This window comes from Neurospora crassa, linkage group I (assembly GCF_000182925.2).
Source record: "Neurospora crassa OR74A linkage group I, whole genome shotgun sequence".
In the NCBI taxonomy this organism is placed as follows: Eukaryota; Fungi; Ascomycota; class Sordariomycetes; order Sordariales; family Sordariaceae; genus Neurospora; species Neurospora crassa.
Genome location: NC_026501.1, coordinates 190,040 through 202,638, shown reverse-complemented (window position 1 = coordinate 202,638; position 12,599 = coordinate 190,040). Strand labels below are relative to the sequence as shown.

General features: G+C 44.6%; 5 protein-coding genes across 5 annotated transcripts; 3 read left to right on the top strand and 2 right to left on the bottom strand.

The window, feature by feature from the left end:
- Nucleotides 1–4,141: 4,141 nt before the first annotated feature.
- NCU08081 (hypothetical protein) lies at nucleotides 4,142–4,444 on the bottom strand (the record flags this gene model as incomplete). The annotated part of the gene is made up of 1 exon (XM_960119.3): nucleotides 4,142–4,444. The coding sequence occupies one exon, from the start codon at nucleotides 4,442–4,444 to the stop codon at nucleotides 4,142–4,144; it is 303 nt and encodes a 100-aa protein (XP_965212.3).
- Nucleotides 4,445–6,348: 1,904 nt separating this feature from the next.
- Nucleotides 6,349–6,858, top strand: NCU16305 (hypothetical protein; the record flags this gene model as incomplete). The annotated part of the gene is made up of 1 exon (XM_011395023.1): nucleotides 6,349–6,858. The coding sequence occupies one exon, from the start codon at nucleotides 6,349–6,351 to the stop codon at nucleotides 6,856–6,858; it is 510 nt and encodes a 169-aa protein (XP_011393325.1).
- A 445-nt stretch (nucleotides 6,859–7,303) lies between these two features.
- NCU08080 (hypothetical protein) lies at nucleotides 7,304–7,618 on the top strand (the record flags this gene model as incomplete). The annotated part of the gene is made up of 1 exon (XM_960118.1): nucleotides 7,304–7,618. One exon carries the CDS (start codon nucleotides 7,304–7,306, stop codon nucleotides 7,616–7,618), a length of 315 nt encoding a protein of 104 aa, XP_965211.1.
- Nucleotides 7,619–8,574: 956 nt separating this feature from the next.
- NCU08079 (hypothetical protein) lies at nucleotides 8,575–9,495 on the top strand. The gene is made up of 2 exons (XM_960117.2): nucleotides 8,575–8,836; nucleotides 9,012–9,495. The coding sequence occupies exons 1-2, from the start codon at nucleotides 8,635–8,637 to the stop codon at nucleotides 9,224–9,226; spliced, it is 417 nt and encodes a 138-aa protein (XP_965210.2). The 5' UTR covers nucleotides 8,575–8,634; the 3' UTR covers nucleotides 9,227–9,495.
- A 2,005-nt stretch (nucleotides 9,496–11,500) lies between these two features.
- On the bottom strand, nucleotides 11,501–12,232 carry NCU08078 (hypothetical protein; the record flags this gene model as incomplete). Its single annotated transcript, XM_960116.1, has 2 exons — nucleotides 11,501–12,051; nucleotides 12,133–12,232. The coding sequence occupies 2 exons, from the start codon at nucleotides 12,230–12,232 to the stop codon at nucleotides 11,501–11,503; spliced, it is 651 nt and encodes a 216-aa protein (XP_965209.1).
- Between the last annotated feature and the right edge of the window lie 367 nt (nucleotides 12,233–12,599).

The window sequence follows — 12,599 nt, the reverse complement described above, 5'->3', positions numbered from 1 at the left end:
TACCCTCTTACATTCTAATTTTAATATAGTAACTTTAATACTACTATATTAATTGCAATTCTATTAATTACTAATCGGTAAGAATACCCTTATATTTCTCTATAGGATTCCTAATAATAATTAATAATAAGCGTAAAGTATATTTAGTAGTAAGTAGTATTAGTCCTATCCTCTAATAAATTTATTATATACTTCTACCCTAATTAGTACGTCGTATACCGTATTTATTTAATTTAACTATAAAAATAGTAATAATAATACGACCGTAATACTAATACTAATACTATCGCTAATCCCTTTTAAATATATTTATTAAAGTTTTATATTATTAATAAATTTAAGTTTTTAATTCGATTAGCCGCAACTATAGCGACTACTAATACCTAGGGATAATTACGAAATTAAAATAGCAAATATAACTTTATATTCTTAATTACTATACTCTACAACCTACCTTAGGGATGGGTATTTAGAATTACTAGAGCCCCCCTCCCTTAATTAAGAATTATGCAACCCAATTGAGAAGCGAATTGCTCCTAGCGGGGAATAGATATTTAGTAAGATACTTTTGCGTAGAATTAAGTATATAGGAAAAGAGTTAGTAATAATAAATACTATAATAAACCGGCGCGCTTATTAAAGACTATCTTGTAATTAAACTTTATTGTTCTTAGAAGGGATTTCTATTGGTACTACGCGGGCGTAGGGCTAGGTAGAAGGCGGAGTAGGCTAAATATTACTTCTTAAAGTAAGTTAATTAATAGTATCAGTTAGAAAGAAGACCTTTTAAAATTTACTTATTAAAGCGAATTGTATAACTATAGCTTCTTCCCTCTATAGGATGAATAACTCTTTTTTTATTAGAGCGGGTTAATTATAATAATTAGTATTAAGAAGAGTAAACGTTTTACGTATTTAATAATTAGGATTATTATACCCCTTCTTAAATTTCTTTTATTCGAGGGTATTGTACTCGATACGGCTGTCTACTATAATTTAAGAGGCTAGGGTTTATAATTCTAAATTTTTAAAAATGCTAGTTAAAGTATATAATACCTCTTTATAAGGAGTCTCTTTAACCTTCGGCTTCTTAGTACAATTATTACTATTGTTATTATCCTTATTATTATTATTCTTATTATTATTACTAGTATTAGTACTTATACTAACCCTATTCTTATACTTAGCAGGCTTAGTACTAGAATTTACTAATTTACTAATAGCGGTAGGTATATTACCCTAGAGTTATTTATAAATTGTTACTTCCGTAAAAAGCTAGCTTTAAAATTGGCTATAGTTACAATCTTTTTAAATAATTATAGTTAATATAATTTAATATCAATCTTATAATTAAATAATTATATACTAACTTTAATTAGTATAACTTATATATTATTATTTAGAGTATATTATTGCTTAATTATATTAATATTAATATTAATTCTAAATAAACGGCCTAGGTATTGAAAGATACAATACTTTCTCTTAAATATTTTAGTAATAAACTTTATACTTTCGTACGTTATAATATAATTAGGATACTTTATTTAAACCTTATTAACGACCTAAATATAAATAAAAGTTTTAAAGATATTATTATAGCGATACTCTAAACCGTTAGCTACGAGCAATTTATAAAGGACTATTAACCTTAGAATATTAGGCTAAACGACCTACATATACTTCTTCTTAGTAGGCTTCTCTTCAACGGGCTTTTCCTCGGCGGGCTTTTTACTAAGCTTCTTACCGGGCTTCTTAATAGGCTTCTCCTCGGCGGGCTTCTTAATAGGCTTCTTACCGGGCTTCTTAACGGGCTTTTTAATAGGCTTCTTAATAGGCTTCTTCTTCGGAGGGGTAAGATTAATTTTATTATTACTATTATCTACGCCCTTATATTCTATAAATATTATACTAATATTCCCCTCTCGCTTATTATTGTTTTTTAAACCGTTATTAAATTCTTTTGTATAACCTCTATAGTCGTTATTTATTACAAAATCCTATTTAATTAATAGTTTATTCTCCTCGCTAGGCGGTCTATTATTATAATCCTCGTTCTAACTTTTAACTTCAATATTATTATCCTCCGTAGAGGTTTAGGCTTCGGCCTTATTAACCTCGGCTTCGTCTATATTATCAGCCTCGTCCGTATTATCGGCCTTATTTATATTATCGGCCTTATTAATTACTCCAACCTTATAAACTTCGTCGGCCTCGTAAGCCTCGTTAGTATTATCGGCCTTATTAGTTACCCTAATTTTAATATTAGACTGCAAATTTAATTCTCTATATACAATATTATTTTTATAACGATTAGGTCTAATACACATAGTTTAAGAACGAGATAGTTTAGTAGCAGTAATAATAGTAATAGTATTATTAATAATATCCTTCTAGGATTAGGCTTAGGTTTAGCGTTTAGAGGTAGCCTTCGTACGGGCTAGTAACCCCCTTTAGGAATTAGAACTACTCTTCTTTTAAGAACCAGCAGTAATTTTCGTTTTAAAATTAACTTTAAAAGAAGTAAGGGTAGAAGTAGAGGGAAGGGTTTTAGTAGGTTTAATTATATAGACTATATTATTAAGGGTTATAATAGTAGTATTAGAAGGGGGGGGAAATAGAAAAAGTAATAAGAAGAAAGAGAAAGAGATATTAGGATTTACAAATAACTTCGTTTTTTATACGATAGTTAATAATATTAATTACTATAGTTTAATTAATGCGGATTTAATTATCTACCCGGTAATTACTAAATTTGGGCTATATTAATAGAAATAGGGACTTCAATACTATACTAAGCACATACAAGCAGAACTAAGCCCCTCAATACTATACCAAGTATTACAGTTTCGCTACTGCCATACTACTATACTGCGCTCTCGTGTTCGGTATACTAGTAAACCAGTATTAACGAACGTAATATAGTAAGAGTAGTGGTTAAGAGGTCTTGGCGTGCCTTAACTTTGTATTACTGTGTAGAAGTGCAGCTATAGAATCTGTATAGTAATGCAATATCCCCCCTAACTTTTTACTGTGGTAACGAACACGCCCTTAGGTGGGAAATGGGAGGAGAGGTTCAGGAATGGTATAGAAATACTAGAAGGCGGAAGTTTAAGTCGTCCCACCCAAAACTTCCTTTATTAATGAGACAAGTGATGTATGTCTGGAACAAATCTGGAGAACCAAAAGGTGGAATTTATCTGATTGATTCGTAAATTTCATCGGGCGGTGGAAACTGATCAGCTGTGAACAGTGGGTGCGTGTTCCACTTGGTGAACATGGCTCTGGAGTTGCAGTGCCTAGGTATGCTGGCTCGAGCAACGGTCGATAGACGATGGCTCACCAGCCAATCATTGCCGGCTTGGTATCCCAATGCGGTAACACCCCGCCATCAGCACCCAAAGGTCCCAGGCCAGTCCTTGCCTCGTCTGCTTGCCCCGCCGCGCTGACTTCTCTCCTCGAACGTCCTTTTCCATCATCGAATTTCCAGGCCAATATCCAGATTGACCTTGCACCGCAAGCAGTTTTCCATTCGTTCATCTACTCCTCGTCTCTGACCCCCCAAATACACGTACATCCACGCTTGTCGCGCGCAGTTTTACACGGGCGTCAACTTCCTGCGCCGCGGCCGTCACCTTCGCGAATCCTGCGCCCCATGAGCCACGCCAAAAACAGCAAATACAAAATCCCTGGGATATCGTGTTTTGATATCTCCATTTGAGTAATGCCTCTTTTTACAAAGCCAACAGGCAACAAAGCCGTTGGTCACGAACGAACAATGGACAGACAAAGCCGGGCCGGATGACCCAACAACCAACGCCTGCAAGGGAGCTAGAGGCGGAGCCAGCAAAGCGGCTTCTATCTGTCTATCGAAGGATTGCCTCGACAACCCAAGTGCTCGGTTACCGTTCGTGGATCGTCCAAGAGTTAAAATACGTCACCCACAAGAAGACCGGCGTTTACTTTGGCGGCTACGCGCGAGTCACCTGGCCTTTTCTTGCAATAGCGACGCACTTGATGGCGCGTGTTCCAAAGTCCGCGAAGCGTAAACGGCGTTTCAAGGTACAACTACAACGATTACCCGTCAGTCGAACAAAGCACCACGATTCGCACATTCACACCCTCGTTGATCAACAACATTTCAGGCAAGAATCACAAGAAAGTGGCCATCGCCAATGCCAACAATGAAGTCACAAATCCTCATCAGTGTCGTCCTCACCGCCCTCTTCGGCATCTCTACCGCCTTCGCCGTTCCGAACTGGATGCGAGTCCCGCGAGGGATCACAGCGCTCTTCGACGCAGTTGGTGGCACTCCGACTACGATCAGCCACCCAACAACAGTTATAGTCCATCCCCACGCTGTCCGCTCCACGCTGCCAGTAGAAGCCGATTCCTCGGATGCTAGAAGATCACCCAAAGTACCAACGACCAAGGACAACGGCATCAATAGTTGGGGAGGCTTTACTCGTAGGGAGGAAGAAAGTAGCAATACCAACACGGACACAAGGGAAAGCAAGAACCCCACGAACCATGGCGATGGGAAGTACCAAACCATTTACCGACGAGGCGTAGCAGGCAATCCTGGGGCAATCATCGGAATTGTTCTCGGCTGTCTTGCTTTTGTAGGAATCATGGTTTGGTTTGGCGTCTGTTATTATAACGGACCGGTTGTTGGTTAGACCGGTCCGAATCGAAGCAGACAGTGTTTCTCTGTTTGCATTGCAGGCAGGTAAGGGCGTTGGAACCGGCCATCCGGGGCACTGAGTGTTTGCCGCCTGGTAACAGATTTGCCTCGACAACGGTTGCTAATGATATCCGGGGTCGATAGGAACACTTAAATTTGATCGAGGGCCCCAGTTCGTTTGTAATTTCGAAAGCCATGGGTGGTGGTACTGCCGGTGGTGGGGAATGGAAGAAAGCTAACGTCCGTGATGATGAGCAAACCAGAATGGGAATAGACATTGCCACAGGGAGTCATAGGGGGAAGGGACCAGGTACACTTTCACGGTGCAGTGAATGTGTGCACAGAGGATAGGAGATATTCGAATTCGTTTCCATGGTTATCTTTCTCGCTGCTGCCGGGGTTGCTGTTGGTATGGCCATCGAGTCTTTGTCAGCTAGAGCAGTATCGGAGAGTTTGGAACTTACTAGACATGAACTCTACCCATCACAAAAACGAGACTATTTTGTACAGAGGGATTGAGTAGAAGGTGGAGCAAGAAGATAATTGCATAGGGAGCAGAAAGTTCCATGTAGAACAAGCCAGCCCTGCACCTACGAAAAGTGGTCGACTATTTTCACATTGTGAAACGACTCATCAATTTGAGACTGCTTACTTCCGTCACTCATGGCTTTTCCATGTCCTTCTATCTTTTTCTTCTCCCTTCCCCTTTCTCTGTTTTTCGATCAAACTTAATTTTATTTTAGTTAATATTTTTTGGTTTTATTTTTTTTTCGCCCCCCTCTGGGAGGGACTTTCCTTTCGCAGCGAAGTTACCCTTGCGAAAACTGAGCTTCATTGGTTTATCAGCTCAGCTGCCAGGACCAATTAGATCGCGTCAAATATCTCAAAACGGCAAGTTACCCCTCCATTAGCGCCAGCCTGCTTCTGTGTATTCCCTCCTAGCCCCACCCAATTTGGTATCTCAACGCCCTCGAGTTTTGGACATACAACTTTTTTTCGGCCGCTGCTATCACCAGTTCCTGTCCTGGCGTTGAAGAACAACGTTTGAGACATTGGAGATCGACTCGGGCTTTGCTCGTTCTTTCACAAACAGAGACTTCCTCCCGAAGTTGATCAAGATGACTAGTCTAAAGCAGATGGACAAATTCGAGTGGTAGGAATTGCTCACTTCCTGACCATGGTGGGTCGAATGATGAGTTCAATATCCTCAAGCAGCCAATGGACATCACCCCTTTGGTCACAGCCTCTAGAGGTTGACGAGACCTAACCACCACTCAACAAAGGGGCCATGACTGGTTGAGAAGCATCAACAGCTGCACATGCCTCGTTGCTCATTATAGAGGTGTAAAGACCTTGATGCCAACCGAACGTTGCTAAGGTATGAGAAACGCTCGAGGCGAGGAATAACCATGGTCAACAAGGCTGGTTCACCCTTTCAGTTGCTGGATCACTCGAACGTATTTTCAACATCCCGAGCCACGGAAAACCAGTGCTCGAGGTGATCTGAGAGAGCAAATGGGAGGTACAAGTAGAAGGGACACCCTTCCCATACCACAATGAAGGAAGTCCGCCACTGCTACATCATTGGGATTCGGGGGAGCTTCACAACAGATAACCCACTCACAGAGACCTTTGACTAAAGCCACAGGCCCACCGACTTGACGATGAAGCCACGGTCTCCTTTTTTCTTTCCATGTTCGTCACTAGTCGCCTTTTCAGCCGCCTCTGTCATCAAACCACCAGCAGCTCAAGATGACCCAGCTTTCAGCGAGGACCTGAACACCAGAACGCCAACAGTGCATACGGTATTTCAACCCATGACCACTGCGATATACCATGTGGTTGGGAGGCAAGACGGCCAGCCCCCAACAGGAGCACCAAATTCAGGATCTGGGGGACCAGAAACTGGACCCGGGACCGGAGGACAACAGCCAGAGAAACCCAAACCGACGCATGACCCGCTACCAACCCTGGCACCAAGTGATAGTGATAGTGGGGGCGGTGGAAATGGTGGCCGGATAGGTGCCATCATTGGCGGCGTGTTCGCTGGTATCATTGGTCTTATCTTGGTGGTATGTGTGATCAAGGGAAGGAAGGCGAGGATGGAGGCGCAGGAGGAGGATGATGAGGAGTATGAGATGAGGAGGCAGAGGAGGAGGGTAGGCGGTAGGTGATGTTGAAAGGAAGCAAAGAGAGGCTGAGAGGGAAAGATAGGAACGCATGTATGTGGAAATATAGTAGAGGGGCTAGCAAGGTAGGAAAGTAAGGTAGGAATTGAAGGGAGGGACAAACGAGCGAGGGCGGAATGTAAGGGGTTCGTAGAAGAAAGGTCACCTAGAGAGATTTTTCGAGTTATTCGGATATGTTAGCAATGAACTTTTCACACTTGTGAGGTGAGCAATGAGGACGGTACAAAGGGGCCTTCATCTTGAAAGATGTAAGAGAAAACAAACCTCTTACAGGTGCCTATGAAGCATAAGACCGAGTTTGCATGCTGAGGCCAGGAACGAGCCTGGAAGGCCCTTGGAAGAAGCAGTTGAAGGTATAAGGAGAGGAGATACCCGCTCCATTAGTCACGATCACTTCAACATTACCTCTAGCCATCAACATCCGACAGCAATGACACTTCGACTGTTCCACCTCCTCTTTTTCTCAACATTCCTTGGCCTCTGCGCCGCGTTACTTGAAGTCAAACTGGGAAGAAGACAGGAAGGGCAACCCCAGCATAACCAGCCCGTTTCCCCACCGCTGAGTGGGAGTGGAAAAGGTGAAGATCCCAATACGGGTGAAGTCATCGGATACTCGTTGTTGGGTCTGTTTGGCGTCGCACTCGTAATCGGTATCTTTGTTGGGCTTAGGCGGAGGAGAAGAGCGCGGGCGCGGGCTAATGAGGAGTATGAGATGAGTAGGAGGAGGAGGAGATATTATCGGTAGAAATGATACAGGGGTTTGTTGGGGAAAAGCCACCTTAAATGGCAGTTAGGAAAAGAAGAGGGAGGGAGGGGAGCTGACAAAAGGGTGACGTGATAGTTGAAGATCGTTGACAAATTTGCGGTAGGTACCTAGATAGCGCTAGCGAAGCATTTGAGAGACAATGTGAATACCCTTTCCTGTTAGCGATGTAGATTGCGAAAGCATTTCGAAGAAACATTTACACATTCGATCGTAGGATGTTCCTGATTAGGGTACGACATCGACATTGGATAGGCAGGTGGCATGTGGGATGGGTTGGGGAGGAGGGGAAAGTCTATTAGACATCTGTTAGTGTAGGCGCGCTATTGCGCCCCGTTCTAGCTGAGTCGTTAACAGATCTTCCAACCTCGTCAAATCACACCCATGATTCCGAAATGCGTACGAACAACTTGGACCTTTTCAGTTTGGGGCCTTGTCCATCTCGGATTTGGTGGAATGGCTCATGAACTACAAGTTTTACTTGTTGTTTCACTTGTCTGTGATTCAGTGTAGCTCAAGGAGCAGTTTAAGAAGGACCAGAATTGTTATAGCGGCACTTTGTTGATTGGCCAGAGAAGCGCTATCGCTGTCGCTTATCGGCATGTTCCCGACTCCATCCCAACGACATCCGGACTTGCTCACCATTCGCGCCTGTCCTTCTTCCTTTCATAGAAACGAAACTACCTCTGCAAAACCTGGTGACGGCACCGGGGTCTCTTTGACCTTTCCACCCTCCATGAGGTGCAAACGACGAAAACTGTGAGGGAGGAATGGAAACAAAGCAGGGGCAGGATGCGAAGCCACGTTTGTTCGCTTTCATTGTTGTGACCTTGGACCAACACAAGGTGTGCAAACAATGTCCGACAGCGTTTCGATTCACTGGCGTCGTCCATTTACCGGCGTTTCATTCTTGCTAAGGTATTTATGCTGCCCGGGTGTTCGTTTCTCCTTTTTTTCGTCAGACAGCTCCAGAAACTACCTCGTTCAAACTCGACACGATGCGCGCGCAACTGCTTTCTCGAGCCTTGGTAGCGGTGCTCTTCGGCATTTGCGTTGCCTTGAATATTGGTACTGAAAACCAAGCCATCGACCGCGACGACTCTAGCCTTGGGATACCAGCAACCACGACCTTTCATCATCACGACGACTTCTCCCTGCCAACAAGACGTGGTCGTGGAAGACGTGAAATCAACAGTCCAGGTACGGTATCACCTCATATTTTATCATGTCGCCGTCTTCCCCCACTTGTTTCTGATCATAACGACCTCTGGCGCCACTAATCTCATATGTAATTCGTGCACACTCAATGCACAACTTACTACAGTGGATGAATATCCCCGGACCCAGGTTAACATCAAACATCTTCTAGGGATAGACGCTGAGCAGTTGAACCCAATGTCTCACCAAGCCGACAATGTGGCGACCTCTGATGGGACCACCGAGCCTACGTGCCCACCTCATAAAGTCTGCCTCGCGCCAGGCATTCTAGCCGTCATCATCATCTGTTCATGCCTCGGCTCGTTGCTTTTCATTGGAGTTCCCATATTTGCCATCTTGTTTTGCACGGCGTGGAATTCATTTTGGGATTGATCGTTGGTGGGAAATAAATGGGCCATAAACTGCTGTCCGCACGCCACCAGCTGTAGAAATGGCGTCGCGGAAAATGATATAGAAGTGCTGAAAAGGATTTCTTCTTCACCACGGCCCCTCATCAAGGAATCGAAGGCAATGAAGAATGGGAGAGATCAAAGTAAATCTCGAGAGCAAGACATTAAATTGGTTTCCAAAAATTCCCCAGCCAGCCGAGGCCATGCTGGAAGTGGTCGGGTATGTAGTTTTCAACTAGCAAAAACGCAATCTCGGACGAAATCCTCATTGATACGCGTAAAACCCCTGCACTTGGATGGAGAACAAAAGAAGAAAGAGTTCGTTGTCGGAAGGAAGGGTGGGTTGGCTTGATTTAACTAGGCGCGGGGTGGCCCTGAACCTTGGTCTGTGCACCAGTGCAAGTTCCAGTGTAGAAATTTCAGTTGTGGCGGGCTGGCGGCAGTTGGCTGTTCGCCTCTCCTCGGCTTTACTGTAGCCTGGGAAGGCGTATATCACGCTGGCGGTGACTTTCCAGGTTCAGGCAGCGGGTGCGAACTGAACACTGCGCGCCTCAACTGTAGGTGAATGCGCAGTACGACTACCACTGTTACTGATGATAAAATCAGATATTGTAGGGTGTTCTTTTCCGCAACCGTGTACGTGTGTTTAAACCCAGAAAAAGAAGGATCACAAGAACAGCCCCCGATGTTCAAATCGGCATAATCAGTTCCCAGACATGATCAATTTTTTTTTAAGAACTGGATATTTGAATTGGGTATATCTCAATGCCGGCGATAAGACTGCCCCTGTGGATAGCGATGGTCATGTAAAGCGAGACTTGAATGATATGGACGAGACCTGGATGAGCTGGATAAAAATGACAGGTAATCCGCAATGGATGGAAGCGAACGACAAAGTCAGGGAAGCTTATTAGGAGGCGTGGGTATGGAGTGGATGTATGCTATCATGATATTTCTGAAAAGAATGTTTGATGTCAGCAATGACGTTCAAGTTGGAGAAAGGGTGGCATGACTGGATTCATTCGCTGTGGGAACTGGGAAGGAGGAACATTGGTGCCGGGAGGCTGCTAGTGAGATGGACTGGATTCATCGGAAGAGATACCTATGGGTGGCTATACCTATCTCCCATGTCGAGGGAACGAATTGTGTGTTTTGGTGTAGAAGTTGTGAATGATGGGAGACATTGTGGGCGCTGGAGATGTTGGAGGTTTGTTAGTGGATAACTGCTGAATTTCGCAAATATAGTGGGTTACACTAACACTTATTGCATAACGAAGGGATTCCGAAAAGTGGGGCCGAGAGAAAACCCGACATCGCCGCGGTGTTACCGTGTTGTTGTCTTCGTCAGATTCTACTGAATATTTCCAATGAATCATATCTCAGTACAAGATACAAATGAAATATATCTTTTCCGTATAGTACTCTCAAAGAAATGGATCAACCATCGAGGTGACCAACCTGTGAATCATGGTGCCAAGAGTTGGCCCAGCTGACCAAGCAAAGCCCAATCAGGTCCTGAACGTCTGCATGCCTTTAACACTTAAGGACCCTGAACTTGGATTCTGATTCTTCCTTGCTGTAATTAGATATTTCTTTTGAACCTCCCTTTATGTCCCTGGTCTTTCCACTGCAGTCAACATTCCCATGGTGAGTGCTGGGAACTCCACCGGGTCCCACTCCAACATGACCACCGGCAACGGAAGCAACCTCGAACCAGAACCGTATCCTTCTCATCGACCACCGCCACATGACGTACTCATCTTCGTTGGGGTTTTTGGCTTATTGGTCATCCTGATAGTTTTGGGGCTGATTCGGAAGTCTGGTTGTTGGGAACGACGAAGGCTGACAAAGAGGATGCGGGCCGAGGATGTAGTGCATGCTGGATGAGGTTTGGAGGGTGTAGAATATGAAATGGAACTAACATTTGCAAGACTTGAAGTTCCCGCCAAATGCTGTTTTCAGCTAGGAAGGTGGGGTATGCTGGACTCAACTGGTGGTTGCAAATGAGATAGCATCTGGGCAGTGGCCGCGCTTTCCTGATGCTGGCTTACCTACCTACCTCTATGTACACGAATTCCAAGGGATACAAAGTTTCACAGTGAGTAACTCACTATAAGTTATTGCTGAAATTTGAGCTTTTGGTGTACTTGTTCCACAACAGGGAAATGAACTTGTTGGTCAATTGGAAGCTTCCCTTAAACGTCTAGGCCGATCACCGACACGTCATCAGCTCGGCTTCCCTCCTGGTTTCCCCTCCCTATATCCTGATCATGTCCTCGATTTCCTCCTCCGCATACTCCCAGTCTTCCTTGGTGAGTTTTGCTAGCCAATACTTGATCAACTCCTCCTCATGTCTCCTCTTCACCTCCTTCGCCATCTTGGTCTTTGCCTCCCATTGGTCCATGTCGTCATCGGATTTCTCGTCCTCGGATTCTGTCTTCAAATCTTCCTCCGAATCCTCAACTTCCTCCCCCCTCGCCAGCTTCTCCATCAGTTCCCGCACCCTCGCGCTTGTTCCCTCGGGGGCAGCTCGCAAAAATTCTTCGGCCTGCTCCTTCATCATCCGCCTCTTCTCGTCTTCCCTGTTCTTCTTCTTCTCCTCCTCCTCCGGCTCATCCTGCTCCGAATCTCGACCCGTGGTGTCCGAGCCGCGTGGGCTCAAGTCAAACTCGGAAGCGAAGTAGTCTCCCTTTTCTGACAGGTCGTATTTGTCAGAAGTGCCAGCGTCCGTTCGACGTTCGACATGCACCTCCTCTTCTTTCTCGTCAAAATCCTCGACGGTTGGCTTCCTGTAGCCCGCTTGGTTGTCTGGCACACGAGTGTGTGAGTGCCTGGTCGTGCATGTGGTGATTTTGGACATCGTGCGTAGAGGCAAGGTTATGAACTTACGCTTTTGGGATATGGACGGGGTGCTTGTGTGCGCCGTCATATCGGCGGAGGGGGTCGAGGCCTGAAGAGACCGAACGACGGAACGATATAGAGTGAACATCCTGGCTGTTGAACGTGTTTGGGTTGGGTCGAGTGGCTTGAGCTTGAAGGATTTGAGTGGGTACGACTTTGTAGTTGTAGACTTTCAGGCAGGAAATTTTGCTTGAGGGAGGTAAGGTTGAATGCGCGTTCAGACAAAGTGTTTTGATGGTGGAAGAAGATAAAAACTGTTCTGGGGTAGTTGAACCAGCTTTCTTATAGTCGAGGTAAGCGTGAGATGTTTCTCAATCATTCTGGATGCACGATTGACTAAAAAAAAAAAAAGGGAAAGAAGGACCGCCTGCATTGCGTCCTACCCGGCGGTTATTATTGGGCCCCTATTATTTTCATTGGCCGAAGAAATATGGTAGACATATTTGCCGTGCCTT

Excerpts from the sequence above, each read along its gene's own strand:
- NCU08079 (XM_960117.2), top strand. The coding sequence starts at position 8,635 with ATGCGCGCGCAACTGCTTTCTCGAGCCTTGGTAGCGGTGCTCTTCGGC. Across the intron at positions 8,837-9,011 it reads ACGTGAAATCAACAGTCCAG|ACGCTGAGCAGTTGAACCCA; the intron begins GTACGGTATCAC and ends TTCTAGGGATAG.